Source organism: Orycteropus afer, unplaced genomic scaffold (genome assembly GCF_000298275.1).
Source record: "Orycteropus afer afer isolate SDZICR_OR568_19922 unplaced genomic scaffold, OryAfe1.0 scaffold00367, whole genome shotgun sequence".
Lineage (NCBI taxonomy): Eukaryota > Metazoa > Chordata > Mammalia > Tubulidentata > Orycteropodidae > Orycteropus > Orycteropus afer.
The window spans coordinates 507,460-523,826 of NW_006921954.1; the positions used below are offsets into that span (position 1 = coordinate 507,460).

General features: G+C 37.6%; 1 protein-coding gene across 1 annotated transcript in view; it reads right to left on the minus strand.

The window, feature by feature from the left end:
• Positions 1-11,328: 11,328 nt before the first annotated feature.
• PGRMC2 (progesterone receptor membrane component 2) overlaps positions 11,329-16,367 on the minus strand; it is a 17,532-nt gene continuing 12,493 nt past the window's right edge. Inside the window, 2 exon segments of the mRNA XM_007952989.2 lie at positions 11,329-11,426; positions 12,803-12,958. Coding sequence (XP_007951180.2) covers positions 11,329-11,426; positions 12,803-12,958 — 254 coding nt within the window.

The following is a 16,367-nucleotide window of genomic DNA, read 5'->3' on the forward strand; positions in this document are numbered from 1 at the left end:
TTACGGAAGTAGATTGCCTCATCTTCCTTCCATGGAGCAGCTGGTGAATTTGAACTGCTGACCTTCTGGTTAGCAGCCAAATGTTTTATCCATTATGTCACTTAATTCAGTTTAAATCATTTATTCATTCATTAATATTTATGAGCCTATTCTGTATTGGGCCACCACTGGCAATTAAGTCCATGGTGGGATCTACCACAAGCAGCTGAGTAGCTGCTTTAAGGATGTGGTCTGCTTCCCATATATAAGCAGCAGCTTTGGGAATGGTCTTTAGCTTATGGCATGTCTGTCAGTTTGTTATACTGAGGTAGCTTGCATGTTGTTGAAATGCTGGAAGTATTCCACAGGGATTATACCTCAACTTAAAGAAAACAAAAATCCTCACAACTGGACCAACAGCAGCATCACAATAAATGAAGAAAAGATTGACGTTGTCAAAGATTTCATACTCCTTGGTTCCACAATCAACAGCAATGGAAGAAGCAGTCAAGAAAACAGACAACATATTGCACTGGGCCAATCTGCTGCAAAAACCCTCTTTAAAGTGCTGAAGAGCAAAGATGTCTCTTTGAAGACTAAGGTGCACCTAACTCAAGCCATGGTATTTTCAATTGCCTCATATACATGTGAATGCTGGACAATGAATAAGGAAGACTGAGGAAGAGTTGATGCTTTTGAATATGGTGTTGGCAAAGAATACTGAAGGTATCGTGGACTGCCAAAAGAACTAACAAATCTGTCCTGGAAGAAGTACAGCTGGAATGCTCCTTGGAAGTGAGAATGGCTAGACTTTGTCTCACCTACTTAGGTCATGTTGTTAGAAGGGACCGTTCTGGAGAATGATATCATGCTTGGTAAAGTGGAAGGTCAGCAAAAAAGGGGAAAGCCCTCAATGAGATAGATTGATACAGTGGCTGCAACCATGGGCTCAGGTGTAGCAAGGATTGTGAGGCTGGCACAGGATGTGGCAGTGTTTTGTTCTGTTGTACATAGTGTCACTATGAGTTGGAGCTGACTCAATGGCACCTAAGAATAACAACATTCCATCAGTATTTCAAATACCAGTAAGGTCACCCACAGTGGACAGATTATAGTGGAACTTCCATACTAAGACAAATGGAGAAGAGTTGTCTGATGATTTACTTCAGAAAATTAGCCAATGAAATCTCTATGGATCACAAAAGGATATTGTGTGATATAGTGTTGGAAGATGAGTCCCCTAGGTTGGAAGGCACTCAAAATACAGTGACAGCAACAACTGACTCAAACATACAAACAATCATGAAGATGGCACCAGATTTGGTAATGTTTTGTTCTGTTTGTACATGGGGTCACCATGAGTTGGAGCTGAATCAGCAACTGACAACAGCAACTATACTAGGAACTAGAGATAGATAACTCAACTTCTGCTCCTAAGAGCTCATGCTCTTGATCGAGGGTTGACTGAGTCTAAGAGAGGAGAGAAAAGAGAGTGATATAGATAGATGCTGATAATGAGTGTGATCATGTCTGACAGAGGTAGGAAAGAATGCCAAGGGAGCACAAGGTGGGCAGAAATGGTGTTACTAAAGGTTTCCTGGAGGAAAGAATGCTTAGATTCAGTCTTTAAGGAAAAACAGGTTTTAGTTAGGCAAAAGGGAAGAGAATTCCAGGAAGATGGAATGAGATGTACAAAAGCAGGGGGAGAGCATAGGTGGCTGTACTGACTGGAGCATGTGGCAAAAGATTAGGTGAACAAGACAGCAGGGGTCAAATTATGAAAGACCTTGATCATAGTGTGCATTTTGTGTCTGGGAACGGGGAATTGTTGAAAGGAAAATCATGTTGTTAATTGAGAGATCTTGTCAAACATGTTTAAGAGAATGCAGAGAATGTGAGGCTGGAGGAAACCAGACCACTGGGAGTAAGTGGGAGGTTGAGAATTGGAAGATATTGTAGAATTATGAGGAGATATATTTGGTCTGGGTAGGTGGTAACTTTGTGTGTAACAGTGAACAGGGGCCAAGGAATATACTGGGCTTCTGACTTGAATGATCGAGGTGTGGTAGTTAAAGTTGTATGCCAATTTGGCTGGGCCTGGTTGAGTGGCTGGGCAGCTGGTGGTAGTTATTTCCCATGACTGGCAATTAACTACATGATGGGATCTACCACAAGCAGCTGAGTAGCTGCTTTAAGGATGTGGTCTGCTTCCCATATATAAGCAGCAGCTTTGGGAATGGTCTTTAGCTTATGGCATGCTTGAACCCTGCCTATAGCTGTCATTGTTCAGCAGCCTGCCATGCTCTGCAGATCTTGGGACTTTTAGTGGACTTGAATTAATGGCCTGCCGTACAGTTTGGTAACATTGGGACTGTGCCTTTTTATTTGTCAATGTTGGGCTTGTCAGCCTCAGCAGCCAGCAGCTGAGTGAAGAAAAGCCTCTAGCGTCAGGAGGAAGAGCTGAAGCCCAAGGTTGAGGGGCTTTCACCCAGCCCCTAGAACCTGGCACTTTGAACTTGGACTTAAAGCCTCTAACCTGTAAGAGAATAAACTCCTGTTTGTTCAAGCCATCCCATTTGTGGTATCTTCTTGTCAGCGCAGTACTAGGTAACTAAAAAAAAGGGCTAGAAAGATAGACACCAAACAAAACTGTAGTTATCTTTGGAGAGGAACCAGAACAGAGGGCAACACAGTTGACAAATGGGAAATTTGGGAGGAAGAACAGGCTTAGCAAGGAAGCTGATGGGTTCTCTGAACACATTGAATTGGAGGTGCCTGTAGGACATCCAAAGGAGCTCTGGTAGCACAATGACTAAGGCATCTGACTTAATCAGAAGATTGGTGGTTCAAACCCATCAGCCACTCCATGGAAGCAAGAGTGGGCAATCTACTTCTGTAAAGATTTACTGCTTTGGAAACCCAATGGGGATCACTGAGTTGGAATCGACTTGATGGCAGTGGTTATTTATTTATTTTTTGATAGGACATCCAAGAGGAGGTTCTTGGTGGACAATGGGCTCAACAGGTCTGTTCTTGGAAGGGCCATTAGTCCAAAAATGATGGTTTCAGCAAGTACGTATTAGAGATCAGTCAAAGAGTATATGGGAGTGAGGAAAGAAGAGGCCCAAGAATGTTATTTTTGAGTTGGCTGAAAAGAAGTCAACAAGATTGAGGAGGGGAAGCCACAGTGAAGGGTGGAAACTAGGGGAGGGTAGTGCTGAGAAAGTCTAAGACGGAAAACCTTTTTTTTTTTTAATTTATTTTGACTTGGGTGAAAGTTTACAGAGCAAATTCACTTTCCATACAGCAGCTCACATACTTTGTCTCATGACATTGACTGTAATTTTCCACAATGCAATAGCTCTTCTCCCACTTCTTTTCCATAGTTACTTCTTCCGTGTGTCCTTCCTCTCATGAACTCCTGCCCCTGGAGCTGTCTTCTTGTGCATACACTGCCCTTCTATTCTCCCATGATTGATCTCTTCAAGGAGTATATCTACCAAATATAAGTATCATATGCCTGTCTTTTTTGCTTGGCTGGAAGTCACAGGAGTGTGTTCAATTCCAGATCTGAAGGGCAGTGAGGAGCCATAGTCTCAGAGGTTCCACCAAGCTCTATCAGACCAGCAAACCTGGTCCTTTTTTTTTTTTGTTTTTATGATTTTGAGTTTTGTTCCACATTGTTCTCCCACTCCATCCAGGATCTCCTACATAGACACTCCTCTGAGTGGTTGACAGTGGTAGCCGGGCACCATCTAGTTCTTCCAGACTTACAGTTGTATAGGCTGAGGATCACATGGTGTACCAGTCGCTTGGACTAATTGTTTCCATACAGGAAGAACCTTCTTTTGAGAAGTGTTGGTGTAGGGTGAAGTGAGTTTTTCTGAGAATGAATCTACAAATGGTAGGTGCCTGGAGCATGTCCTGGAAGGGAACAAGGGGTCTTCTTTCAGCAGCCTCCCAGGCTTTCCTTTGTGGAGCCCTGCTCACTGCCCTTCAGGAACCAGCTCTCCATGGATGGATTTCTAAACAAAGCAAACAGTTGCTGGAAGTGAGCCATGTCTTTTCGGGTTGTTAAAGTACCCATCAGCAAATCATTATCCTTTCTAGATTTTTTTTCCCCTTTACCATTTAAAAAGAAAAAAGTTTTCTTATACAATTATCTTACTTTTAGTTGTTTTTCTCCTTTTAAACAACATCTATTTTGCCAGCAGAGTCCCTGGGTGGTGCAAATGGTTAAGTGCTCAGCTGCTAAACAAATGGTTGGTGGTTTGAGTCCACTCAAGGTACTGCAAAAGAAAGGCCTGGTGATTTACTTCTGAAAAACCAGCCATTGAAAACTCTGTGGATCACAGTTCTATTCTGACATAACATGTATGGGAATCAACTTGATGGCAACTCATTGGTTATTTTCCTAGTACAACTGCTCCCCTCATCTTTTTAAAAATGAAATATGCTTTCCCTATGGCAAATAAAGGTTTAACTGATTCATTTATTTAATTGGCAAACATCTACTGAATGTCTGCTTTGTATTGGGCCAGGTATCAGGTGTTGTGTTTACAAAGTAGTCTACTTAAGGAACAGCCAAAGTAGTCTACTTAAGGAACAACCTGAGAGTCAAGTTAGGGGAGTCACTCCCTCCCTGACTCTCTCCTCCACCCTCCCAGAACAGCCTCTTATCTCATCCTCTGCTGTCTTACAAGCATTGCTGTCTTACAAGGTGTGAAGAACCCAAGCTGTGTGAGCAGTTTCCAGCCTCTTCCAGATAAACTGGGGGATAGATGCCAACAGCACAAGCTGAGGCCACAGCTCTCAAAGGGGAAACGCACAAGGAAGCAGATCAGAATGTAAACATCACCTTCAATCATTTTGCTAATCATTCATTTCCCTTGCCTTTAATAAAGACATGCAGCTTCAGTCAAGGCAGTGAGGAGTTGTTGGAGAAGGGAGAAATAGGAAAGCCAGAGTCTGGTAGCTTTGCCAATAACTGCTAGATAGCTTTGGTGAGTCAGTGTCCTTAGTAAAGACAAGTGAGACTCAAAGCTGAATGGGCTGTCAAGGATGGCAATGGGCATGTCCCAGGTGATGGCAATGTCTTCTCTTCTTCCCCCTCAGATACCCCTTGGGGACATCCACATAAATAACATTTGCATAATGCTTTTTACTTTACCAGGCACTTTTTTCAGATACTTTTGTTCACTTAATTACAGAGAAAGGGATAAACTATTGGATAGAATGTAGACAGATCTTCTAGGAATTAAGGAGCTATTTGAAATTATACAGAAAATGAGATTTACAGCAATGAAAAAGAAAGAGGCAGATTTTACCTGTAAAATCATGGAAATATTTCCAAACTACATGAACGAGTTAAACATGTTTCCAAAATAAGATACAGGAAGATGCCATTTACATTTTTAAAAAGGAGAAGGAAAAATAATAGCTAATACTTTATAGTGTTTACCATGTGTTAGATTCTTTTCTAAGTGCACTGCATAAACTCATTTAATCAAAATAATCCTATGAATCAGTTATTATTGTCACCTCTATTTTACAGATTTAGAAACTGGGCATAGAGAGATTAAGTGTCTTGTCCAAAGTCACACAGCTAGTAAGTGGAAGAGTCAGGATTTGTACCCAGGCAGTTTGTCTACAGATTCTGATCTTAAGCTTTGCATTCTTTCTACCGGTACAGTTGTATGAATGTAAATGCTTAGAAAAAGTGCTAGAAAGATAGACACCAAACAAAACTGTGGTTATCTTTGGAGAGCAACCAGAAATCTGAGGTGTGCAGGTCAATTTAAGGAGCTCTGGTGGTGCAGTGCCTAAGACGTTTGACTGGTAATTTTGCTAACCAGAAGGTTGGTGGTTGAAACCCACCAGCCACTCTGTGGAAGGAAGATAGGGGCAATCTACTTCTATAAAGATTTACAGAAGTAAATCTTGGAAACCCAGTGGGTGTCACTGAGTCTGAATTGCCTCAATGGCAGTGGGTTTGGTTTTTGGTTTGGGCAGGTCAATTCTAACATTCCATTGTCTGCAATGTTTGAAGGTTTCTTTTTTAAATCCAAATTGAATGATTTCATGCTAGTTCTGTAAACTTACTTATAAAGAATTTTTAAAAATTAAACTTTTGTTTTTAACGTTTTGCTGTGATTTAGGTGAAAGTTTACAGAGTGAACTGGTTGTCTCTTCAGAACATATACATCCAATTTTGTGACATTGAATGCAATCCCTACAACATAACAGCACTTGTCTCACTGCCTCCCTGCATTACTGTTTCCATTTATTCATCTTCCCTATTCTGTCTTTGTCCCTGAGCAAATGCTGCCCTTTGATATCTTATGGTTGTTTGTTCTAAGGAGTGAGTACTTCCCTGATATTATTGTTCCCCTAAATGCCTACTGTTTGGCTGAAAGTTGAGCCAAGAGGTGAGTTCGGGCTTGAAGGACATAGTCTTGGGGGTTCCACCAACCTCTATCAGACCAGTAAGCCTAGTCTTTTATTATTTGGAATTTTGTTCCTTTTCAGAGCTGTCAGCAGTTGTAGCCTGAGACCATCTATTACTTCTGGTCTCATGGTTGTGGAAGCTGGGGTTCAAGTAGTCTATTAGTCCTTTGAACTAATTGTTTCCTTCCATTTTTGATTTTGTTCACTCTTCTTTGCTCTGGACAGGGAAAGACTAATAGTTGCACCTTAGATAGCTGCTCAAAAGCAATACAAGTGATTCTGAATGAAGTTATTAGATTATGCCCTTCAATTTAAATTTCATATTGACTTCGGTGTCATTGAGAGCAAAGGGATTAATTATGTTACTCTTTCCTCTTGGTCAGTCTCAACATCTGATGAAATCTTGTTTCAGAGATTAGGTGAAAAGCTCTTTGAATTTAATCTGGAACAATATTGATAACATTTCGAGGCTGAAATGTCTTTCAGAGTTTAGAAACTGAAGCCCTGGAGGACATATCGGATGAAGTACCGAACTAAGTCAAGGAAGGGATTTGTTATTTAATTACAAAAATGTAGTAAAATTTCATAATGTACAGAGAATCAGGAAATAGCAGATTCCAGTTTGACTAAATACTAACTACTCAAGAATATGTTAGAGATAGGTGAATCTAGTGATTTTTCATTTAGGGTGATTAAAATTTTAATGTAAAGAGACTCAGTTAATCAGTCATTGAGAAATATTTACACAATATATTTGCAATGTACTATGCCATTCTAATCACTAGTTGTGCTTAACAGTGTTAAGTTGGGTTGTGAGGTGACTGTGAATTACTTTGTGGCAGTTCAAAACAGGCCAATTAAAACAATACAAACATCTGTGACACTAAAGAGCAAACACAGGTGAACTCACTGCTGTCACCTGGAATTTTCAATTTTGTTTCTAGTTAAAAAGCATTAACTTATGCACGTTTACTGTTCTACAGTGAATATGGCCAGTGGAATAATGAAATGTTTTCACAATATAATAAAATCTCTCAGTCCCTGCAGCTCACCTGTAAATGTATCAGGTTATGCAAATTATTCCAGGATAATTTCAACCCTTCAATGAGCCCCGATTCCAAATAATTATGAGTTGGGCATGTTAGATTATTAGTAATTGTGGAAACTATGGCTCCTGGCATTATCTCTGAGCTTTTAATACTGGATTGATGCTCTGTGTTACTAAATGCACAATGCTTTCCTACTGGGGAAAGCTAGTGAACATTTTTTCAATTCAGGGCTATCAGTTTAATTAATGGTTATTCAGATTGTTCTTTTTTTAAAAAAGAAGAAAATTGTAAAGATAATTAAAATGCTTTTCTGGCATTGCTAAGTGGAGTAAGGAATAGATGTTGAGTGTGTAACATATGCCACGGAGTTGGTGACCTTTATCTCCTCACCTGTGAGAGAAGTATTATTTACCCGAGTCAGAATCAAGTCAACAGCAAATTGGTTTGAGATTTTGGTTCTACAAATGAGGAAAATCAGCTCAGAGAACTTAAGAAACTTGCTCAGTATGATCAGAAAACAACAGATCCACTTCAAGGCTTAAGCTCTTTCCATTACACACAGCTTTGGAAACAGAAAAAACTATAATTCTTGCTCTTACATTTCTTGGTCTCTGAGTGGTGCAAATGGTCAACACATTCAGCTGCCAATATAAAGGTTGGAGGTTTGATCCAACATAGGTACATGGGAAGAAAGGACTAGTAATGTACTTTTGAAAAATCAGCTAGTGAGAACCTTATGAATACAGTTCTACTCTGACATCCATGGGGTCACCATGAATAGGAGTTAACTCAATGACAATGGAGTGGCTTTCATTCCTAAATGTGATTTATTCCTATCTTATTTTCCTCGTCTTCTTTTCCACCTTCGGTAGTTAAGGGGAAAGGTCTTTTCCCACAAATAAGTCATTCCTTTCAGGAAAGTGTTATCAGGTTGCACTGTTTTCATAATATATTTATTGTATTTGTTTTTGTGAAGATCAAATTTAAATCTGCTTCTCACTTTACCTTGTGTTTTTGTAAATTATCACCAGACTGGACTAGGAACAGTTTTATTTAAGCAAAGTTCCTCTGTGATGGGGATGGGCAGGAAGGAAGATGGGGACATAAACGGAGGACGTACTTTCAAAAGGACTGATGAGTCTTTTCAATTAGAAAGGAAAATAAATTGGGAGTGTTCTCCCTCCCTCCATTTTCCCTTGGTTACCTCTTTAACCCTTCTATGCAAATTTTAACCTGTAGTTGCTGCAAAACAATTTTAGCACATAGGCACTCCATCAGCTAGGAAACAGAACAAAAATGATAGAAATAAAGAGAATGTTGACACATTGGGGAAAAATGTAACCAATGTCATAGAACAAGTTGTATACAAATTGGTAAATAGTAACCTAATTTGCTATGTAAACTTTAACCTAAAACACAGTATTTAAAAAAATAAAAAAAACCAAACACAGGGAATCAGACCATTATTATCTACGTGTAAGTTCCATTTTAAAGAATGATAAAAGATGGACACTGTAACTTGGAAAGATTAGTGCAACGTTTCTCATATGTGCCTGATCCTAAGAATTAACCAAAGCACTCCTTACAAATAAGATTTTGAGGCCCATTTTCTTTAGATTCTGGCTTGGTTGGTGATAGGCTTGGATAGGAGCCAATAATCCTAAGTACCTGTGGTTCAAATAATCAGAAAATACTGGCTGAGGAGGAAAAACAGGTGACAATTCCACCACAAGTCCCAACCCTTACTCAAAGACTGCCCGTCAAACTATCTGAGAATGAGAAACACTTAAATGAAATCAAGGAATTATCTATAGAACACTGTTTATTTCAAGTCCAAAACACAAAATTACCCATTTTCTTAACAGACTGCATAATTTTTACTGCAAATATATTTAGGGCTTCTATATTCACAAGTGTAGATTTATTATTGAACTTTAGGCTCAAATGATTCATATATTTATCAATTTACTACAGAGGACATATACTTTAAACAAATTTTTGTTTAAAAAATATTTTACATAAAATACACAAAGCATTTACCAATACTTTTGCATTTTCACAACCAGTTTTCAGCAAAGATTTGGCTGATGGTCATCATTTTCTACAAAACATTCCAAGACCAAATATAACAGAATGTAGTATTTTACATACTTTCACTTAATTACTATTGCAGTTAAACATTTCCCTTTCTTTTATTTTATGGCTTCTGCATGTATTATGCCCATAAGGCAGGAGAAATCTTTTAACAGGTGATAGGTATTAACCTATCCCCAGTGGGGAACTAAATAGTCATGATAAATCCAGTATTTGACAGATACAGGGCTTTTAGAACTTTCATCTAATAATGGAAGAATTATAATCAGTACAATAACCTTTATTATTTTGTGTTCAATAACAACTACCTAGAGTGCTATTACCTCTAGTATAATCACTTGGCATCAAAATATAAAGTCAAAATATGTACATTTTTATAAATCAATTCTTACCTGAATAATTTCAGATCTTGAGTGTTCCACAAAGTGGAATTTCTTCCTAAAGTTACAGTGAATGTGGTACAATGTGTACAACTTGGTTAACCAGTGCCTGCTTTTCATGTCCAAGATTCTTCCTTATCTTGAATCAAATTCACAATCCTGACTACCATATCCTACACACTGGCTTACAGCTTTGTATATAAAGTCCAACTCAAGCTTATTTTGGTTTATTGTACATGCTTTATTAAAATGGTACTTGTATTTACAGTATCTGCAGAAAGAGTCCCTTCCAAGGCACTCACACACAATCAGACACACCCATACAGACATCCATACCACATCCCTATGGACTCACACCACTGAGATGTGAGGATCAGTCTCCTAAAATTAGGCAGCTGTTGCGGGATAGAGTTGTTGATTTGTTTTTTGATTTTTTTGAAAAGAGAAAAGCATGGGGGAATGCATTTGGCCATTACAATGCTAATTAAGTTGTGTATATTAACATATATGGCAGTAATACTGAATATTCCTTTTACATTCTATATACACAGAATGGTATCAAGGTTTTACGGTCAACAGAATGTTCCAACTTCAGTCTCAATGCTGCTTGCAGTGACTTCTGAATTCATATAGGGGCTTTCCCTAAAAATAATTCAAGTCTATGTAAATGAAATAAGGCACAATTAATATTGATTTAATCTAGGGAAATAAGAAGGGATAAAGACTGGTTTCAAATGATCTTACTATTGGAAAATTAGCTTTGACTTAAATCCACCTGAAATGCCTTCTCCTAAATTCCAAAAATTTCTTAGAAATAAAGAATTTTTCTTTTCCCTGACAAAAAGCCCAAAGAAAAAAGTTTGGGAATTTACATTTTAATATGCTTCAGTAGCCTGAACAACTTAAACTGATGTGCAATCCCCCTTCCCTACCCTGATCCCATCCCTACCCAAGGCTAAAACAAAAACACAGTATGTGAACTAAGAGTCCTCTGTGGTTTTTTGAGGAGATCTGTAGACTTCAAGAGTAGCAAATATATATCTGGTTGTCTTTGATAAAATAAAGTAACGTGAGAAAGGGAGAAAGAAAAGAAAAAAGTAAAAGTAACCTTTCTTGCGCTTTAAAAAATCCCTGTCTTTTTTTTCCCCCCTCAGAATGATGAAGCCCCACCAGACATTACAAACAACTGCAAAAAATGAGTTTTGGCAGCACAAATAATGTCTAGTATTCAAATCTTCATATGAGACTCATTTATCTTGTACACAATCTGTTGAATGTTCCTCACAGCAGGTGAACCATACCCAAAGATGCTGGACATTCTGTGAAAGGGAGTAAGAATTGCAGTTCTGAAGGCCCCTGACTTTGGTTGTTTACAAAGTTCAATCCTGTTTATTGTGATCCTTGGTGTCTTCTTCATCTGTATATTCTGATGGTTCTTCTCCTGGTTTTAAGAGTCTGCCTACATAATCATATTTTTCTGAAAGATACATCAAAAGAAAATCAGTTGTGATTGACTTTGTTTGCTTTTTTAATTATATAGGGTAAGCAAAGTTCACCATGGCTGGTCTTTGTGCACAAGTAAGCAAAAGAAATAGGATTAGGGAAGTTATAAGGTTTAGGAATTCCTTTCAGCAGAATGATTAAGCACTTCTTATTCAAGGATACTGCATCAGAATCACTTGGAGATCCTTAATGTGACAAATGATGTAGTCTTAAGAAAACAAACAAGGAGATGGATTCATTTGGTACTTGATACCCTGAGAGCTTTGAGGTCTCAGTATATGACCCTTGACCCACTATAATTCTGCCTCCTATCACTCTCTCATCTCAGATCCTTGTTACTTTGTTTTTGTTACCAAAGTGCTTAATTTAGAACATTGTATATTCAAGGTTTAGTAGTTTCTTGGTCAGGAATTTGAGTCTAGATTAAGTGAATTAGCTGATAAACCAAGAGGATTAGTTAAGAGAACAGTTTCATATACTAGAACCAATACAAATGCCAAGAAGCCAGAGTAGCTGTTCCACGGGATCCAGAGGTCAGATAAACAGCAGTCCAAAGTGTCAAATAGGGAGTAATAGCTGATCTTATGTTACAAGGGTATACTAAAGGAGAATGACATTTTTTTTTTGTTTATAGTTCAAGGATAATATCAAGAAAAGCATCTCAGAATAAGTTATAATTAAAGGATCCACACCTGTTATCAATTTAGTTTTAAAAATAAACCAACTCTATAGTGGCGTAGTGGATAAGGCATTTGCTGCTAACCAGAAGGTCAGTGGTTCAAACCCACCAGCTACTCCGTGGAAGGAACGGGAACAGTCTACATCCGTAAAGATTTACAGCTTCGGAAATTCAATGGGGGTCACTGTGACTCAGAATTGACTTGATGGCAGTGAGTTTGGTTTTTTTGTGTGTGTGTTATAGCTTAAATAACAAGCCTTTTAACACTACGGTTGTTAAACAATTTTTTTAAATAAAGTAACAAGTCAATTTTTAAAATACAGATTTTCAAAATAATAATCACATGATTAATGATATTTATTAACATCATATTTAGCTATGTTTAAACTTCTGATGGATTGACACAGTGGCTGCAACAATGGGCTCAGGTATAGTAAGGATCGTGAGGACGCACAGGACCAGACGACGTTTCGTTCTGCTGTGCACAAGGTTGCCATGAGTCAGAGACGACTCAATGGCATCTGACAACAGCAACAACATGTTTAAACCACCACCAAACTATGGTGGCAATGAAAACAGATGGCTGGCATCTTAAGGCTCTTAAATAATATGAAACACACTTTGCTTGACCATATTTTAACTTTCTCAAAAAATGTAATAAAAGAAGGTACCTTTAAATTGCATTTCCCATTCTCGAACACTTTCCATTTGTACAGCATTCAAATCTGACAGATCATCATATTCATCTTTAAGTGCATCTTTATCTAGACAAAATGTTGCCAGTCCTCTGGAGGCATCCCTACCAGCAAATATTCCATATGGACCCGCTGAAAAAAGAAAAGAAATTATTTACATTCCCTAACAATATTTTATAAGGAGTCCTTATAAAAGGACTGAGTGGTTAAGTGCTTGGCTGCTAACTTAAAGGCTAGCAGTTCAAACCCACCACACATATATATGTGTATATATATACCTGTATATATGTGTGAGAAAGATGTGACAGTCACAGTATTTTAGAATGTCTGAAGGGGAAAAGTAAAATAAAAGAAATTTTACAATGACTGGTAGCATAGTGGCTAAGACACTTGCCTGCCAACCAGACGGCTGGCGGTTCAAACCCACCAGCCACTCCTCGGAAGGAAGGTTGGGCAATCCTACTTCCATAGTGATACTGCCTCGGAAACCCAAGGAGGGGTCACTATGAGTCAGGGCCGACTCGACGGCACATAACAACAACAACAACATATTTTGTACAAAGCCATAATTTCAAAACATGTACAGACACTAGATGGGATAATGAGAAGAAATTTCTTAGATCTTCCTTTTGATTAAAATAAAGTTTTTCACCTAAACCTTACATTTCAACTACTTGAGATATCTCAAAATTCTGTATTTAAAAATGAAGACTGTGGAAGAAAAGAGGACACTTAAGCAGTTAGGTTTGAAAGCCAGTTTGTTTAAGAGTAAATGATATTTTACTGATTAGAGTTAACACTGTAGCATCTAAAAATAATCAATCAACAGAATATCCACTGATATGTACTATGTAGAGAATGTAGTTTTCCAGAACACTTATTTGTGCTCATGAGGAACCTGTACAAAGAGAAAGAGGCAGTTAGTTATTCAAGCAAAGGAGATACTGCATGGTTTAAAATCAGGAAGGGTGTGCGTCAGGACTGTATCCTTTCACCATACTTATTTGATTTGTATGCTGAGCATATAATCGGAGAAGCTGGACTATATGAAGAAGAGTGTGACATTGAGATTGGAGGAAGACTCATTAACAACCTGCAATATGCAGACAACAAAACCTTGTTTGCTGAAACTGAAAAAGACTTGAAGCACTTACTGATGAAGATCAAAGACTACAGTCTTCAGTATAGATCATAACTCAACATAAATAAAAAATCCTTACAATGACCAATAAATAACATCACAATAAATGGAGAAAAGATTGACATAGTTCACGATTTCATTTTAGTTGGATCCATGATCAACAACTATGGAAGCAGCAGTCAAGAAATCAGATGACATACTGCACTGGGCAAATCTGCTGCAAAAGACCTCTTTGAAGTCTTAAGGAACAAAGATGTCACTCTGAAGACTAAGGTGCACCTAACTCAAGGCATGGTATTTTTAATTGCCTCATATTAATGCGAAAGCTGGACAATGAATAAGGAAGACCAAGGAAGAGTTGATGCTTTTGAGTTGTGGTGTTGGTGAAGAATAGTGAAAGTACCATGGACTGCCAGAAGAATGAATAAATCTGTCCTGGAAGAGGTGCAACTAGAATGCTCCTTGGAAGTGGGAATGGCCAGACCTCATCTCACCTACTTTGGTCATGCTGTCAGAAGGGACCATTTTCTTGAGAAGGACATCATGCTTGGTAAAGTGGAGGGTCAGTGAAAAAGGGAAAGATCCTCAATGAGATGAACTGATACAGTGGCTGCAGTGACGAGCTCAAGAATAGCAAGGACTATGAGGATGTAAGCAGTGTTTCATTCTGTTGCACACAGGGTCACTAAGAGTCAGAGTCAACCTGACAGAACCTAACAACAACAAAGTCGTGGATCCAAACTATTTTTCTTTTTCCAGCCTATCTAGATAATTCTATGAGAGCAGGCTGTAACATCTTTGTACACCCAGTGACTAGTTTAGTACCTACCACATGTCGATATTTAACAAATATTTACTGAATGAGTGGTTTGATCAGAAATATGACCAGTTTGAAAAATAAATCTAACTACCATAGTATCATCCAATTACCATAACACATAGTACAATCATACTACATAAACTAAATAAAGTCATTGAAGAAAACAATGATTTTTATTTGTCACGGTTTTTAGGAAACAGCAGAAGTGATTATAAAGAACAGTGTAGTTCTCTTGGACTGACATATTAAGTGATGATTAGCATTGAGTCCAAGGAATTAGGTATTACCCTCTCTGGGGAAGAATGACACGATATGTATGTTGACAGAAGTGAACCATTCCCAAAGTTTGTCACTGAGAGCAACAAATATCTTGTTCATCTCTGTATCATTAATGCTTAGCACAGTGCCTGGAATGAAGTAGAAACACAATAAATTTATTGCAAAGGAATTTAGCTGTTTTTCCAAATAAGATGAACTCCAGATTCTGATATTTTACCTTTAACAGATTCATTTATGATAAGCAAAATCTCTATACCAAATATAAAAGATACTTCAGTTGTTTAAAACAGATAATTATATAAACAAAATGAAATAACTTAATTTTCTGTATCAAGAAACTGGTTAAATAAACCACAGTACATTAATTTAATGGAATACTACACAGCAATCAAAAAGAATAAGCTAACTTTGTATGTACAAACATAGAAAGTCCATGATATATTCACTGAATATAAAGCCGTTTAGAAGAGTACGTAGTATGATTCACTCTGAATTAAAAAAAGAATGTACATGTATGTGTACTTTATATATATTTGTATATACATAAAAATGCATTTTTATGTGTTTTTAAGGAAGAATACATTTCGAGGGGATAATACTGGTAAGGTCTGGCTATTTTTAAATGATTTTTACAACAACAACCTTTTAAGAGTTAAAAGCCTAAGTCTATCACTTGTTGGGTAATTTTTAAATGGTCTGGGTCTAAAAGCTGTATCTTCCATAAAAGACACAATACCTAAAAATGTCTTCGATTTAGGCTGTAGAAAGGACCAAGTAGATTTTTTCTTTAAAAAGGTTTTTAAATTATTAAGTGCTAAAATATATGCAAAATACATACTTCTACAAAAAATTTATTTCCCGAGTCTGTAAATTATCCATATCTAACAAAGGTTATTTAGAGAAAATAATTTTTAAAACCAGTTATTGGCATAACTACCATCAATCATCAATAGAGTGGTCTATAACAGAGCTTAATATCCAGATAATGAAGTATTTTCTACTGAGAAGGAAACAAGCAGGAAAAAACCTGGAAATTCCTTGATTTAAAAATGTATAGAATAGCCCAAAATCCATTAAATGGGGAAGAGAATGTTTGTTTAATAAATGGTGCTGGCAAAACTAGAGATCCATTTGCAGAAAAATGAAACAAGATCTCTACCTCACACCATACACAAAAACGAACTCCAGATGGATCAAAGACTTAAATGTGAAACCTAAAACTATATAGTTCCTCAAGAAAAATCTAGGGGCAAATTTGAGGGCCCTAATATAAGGCATAGGAGCTCTGGTAGCACAGTGCC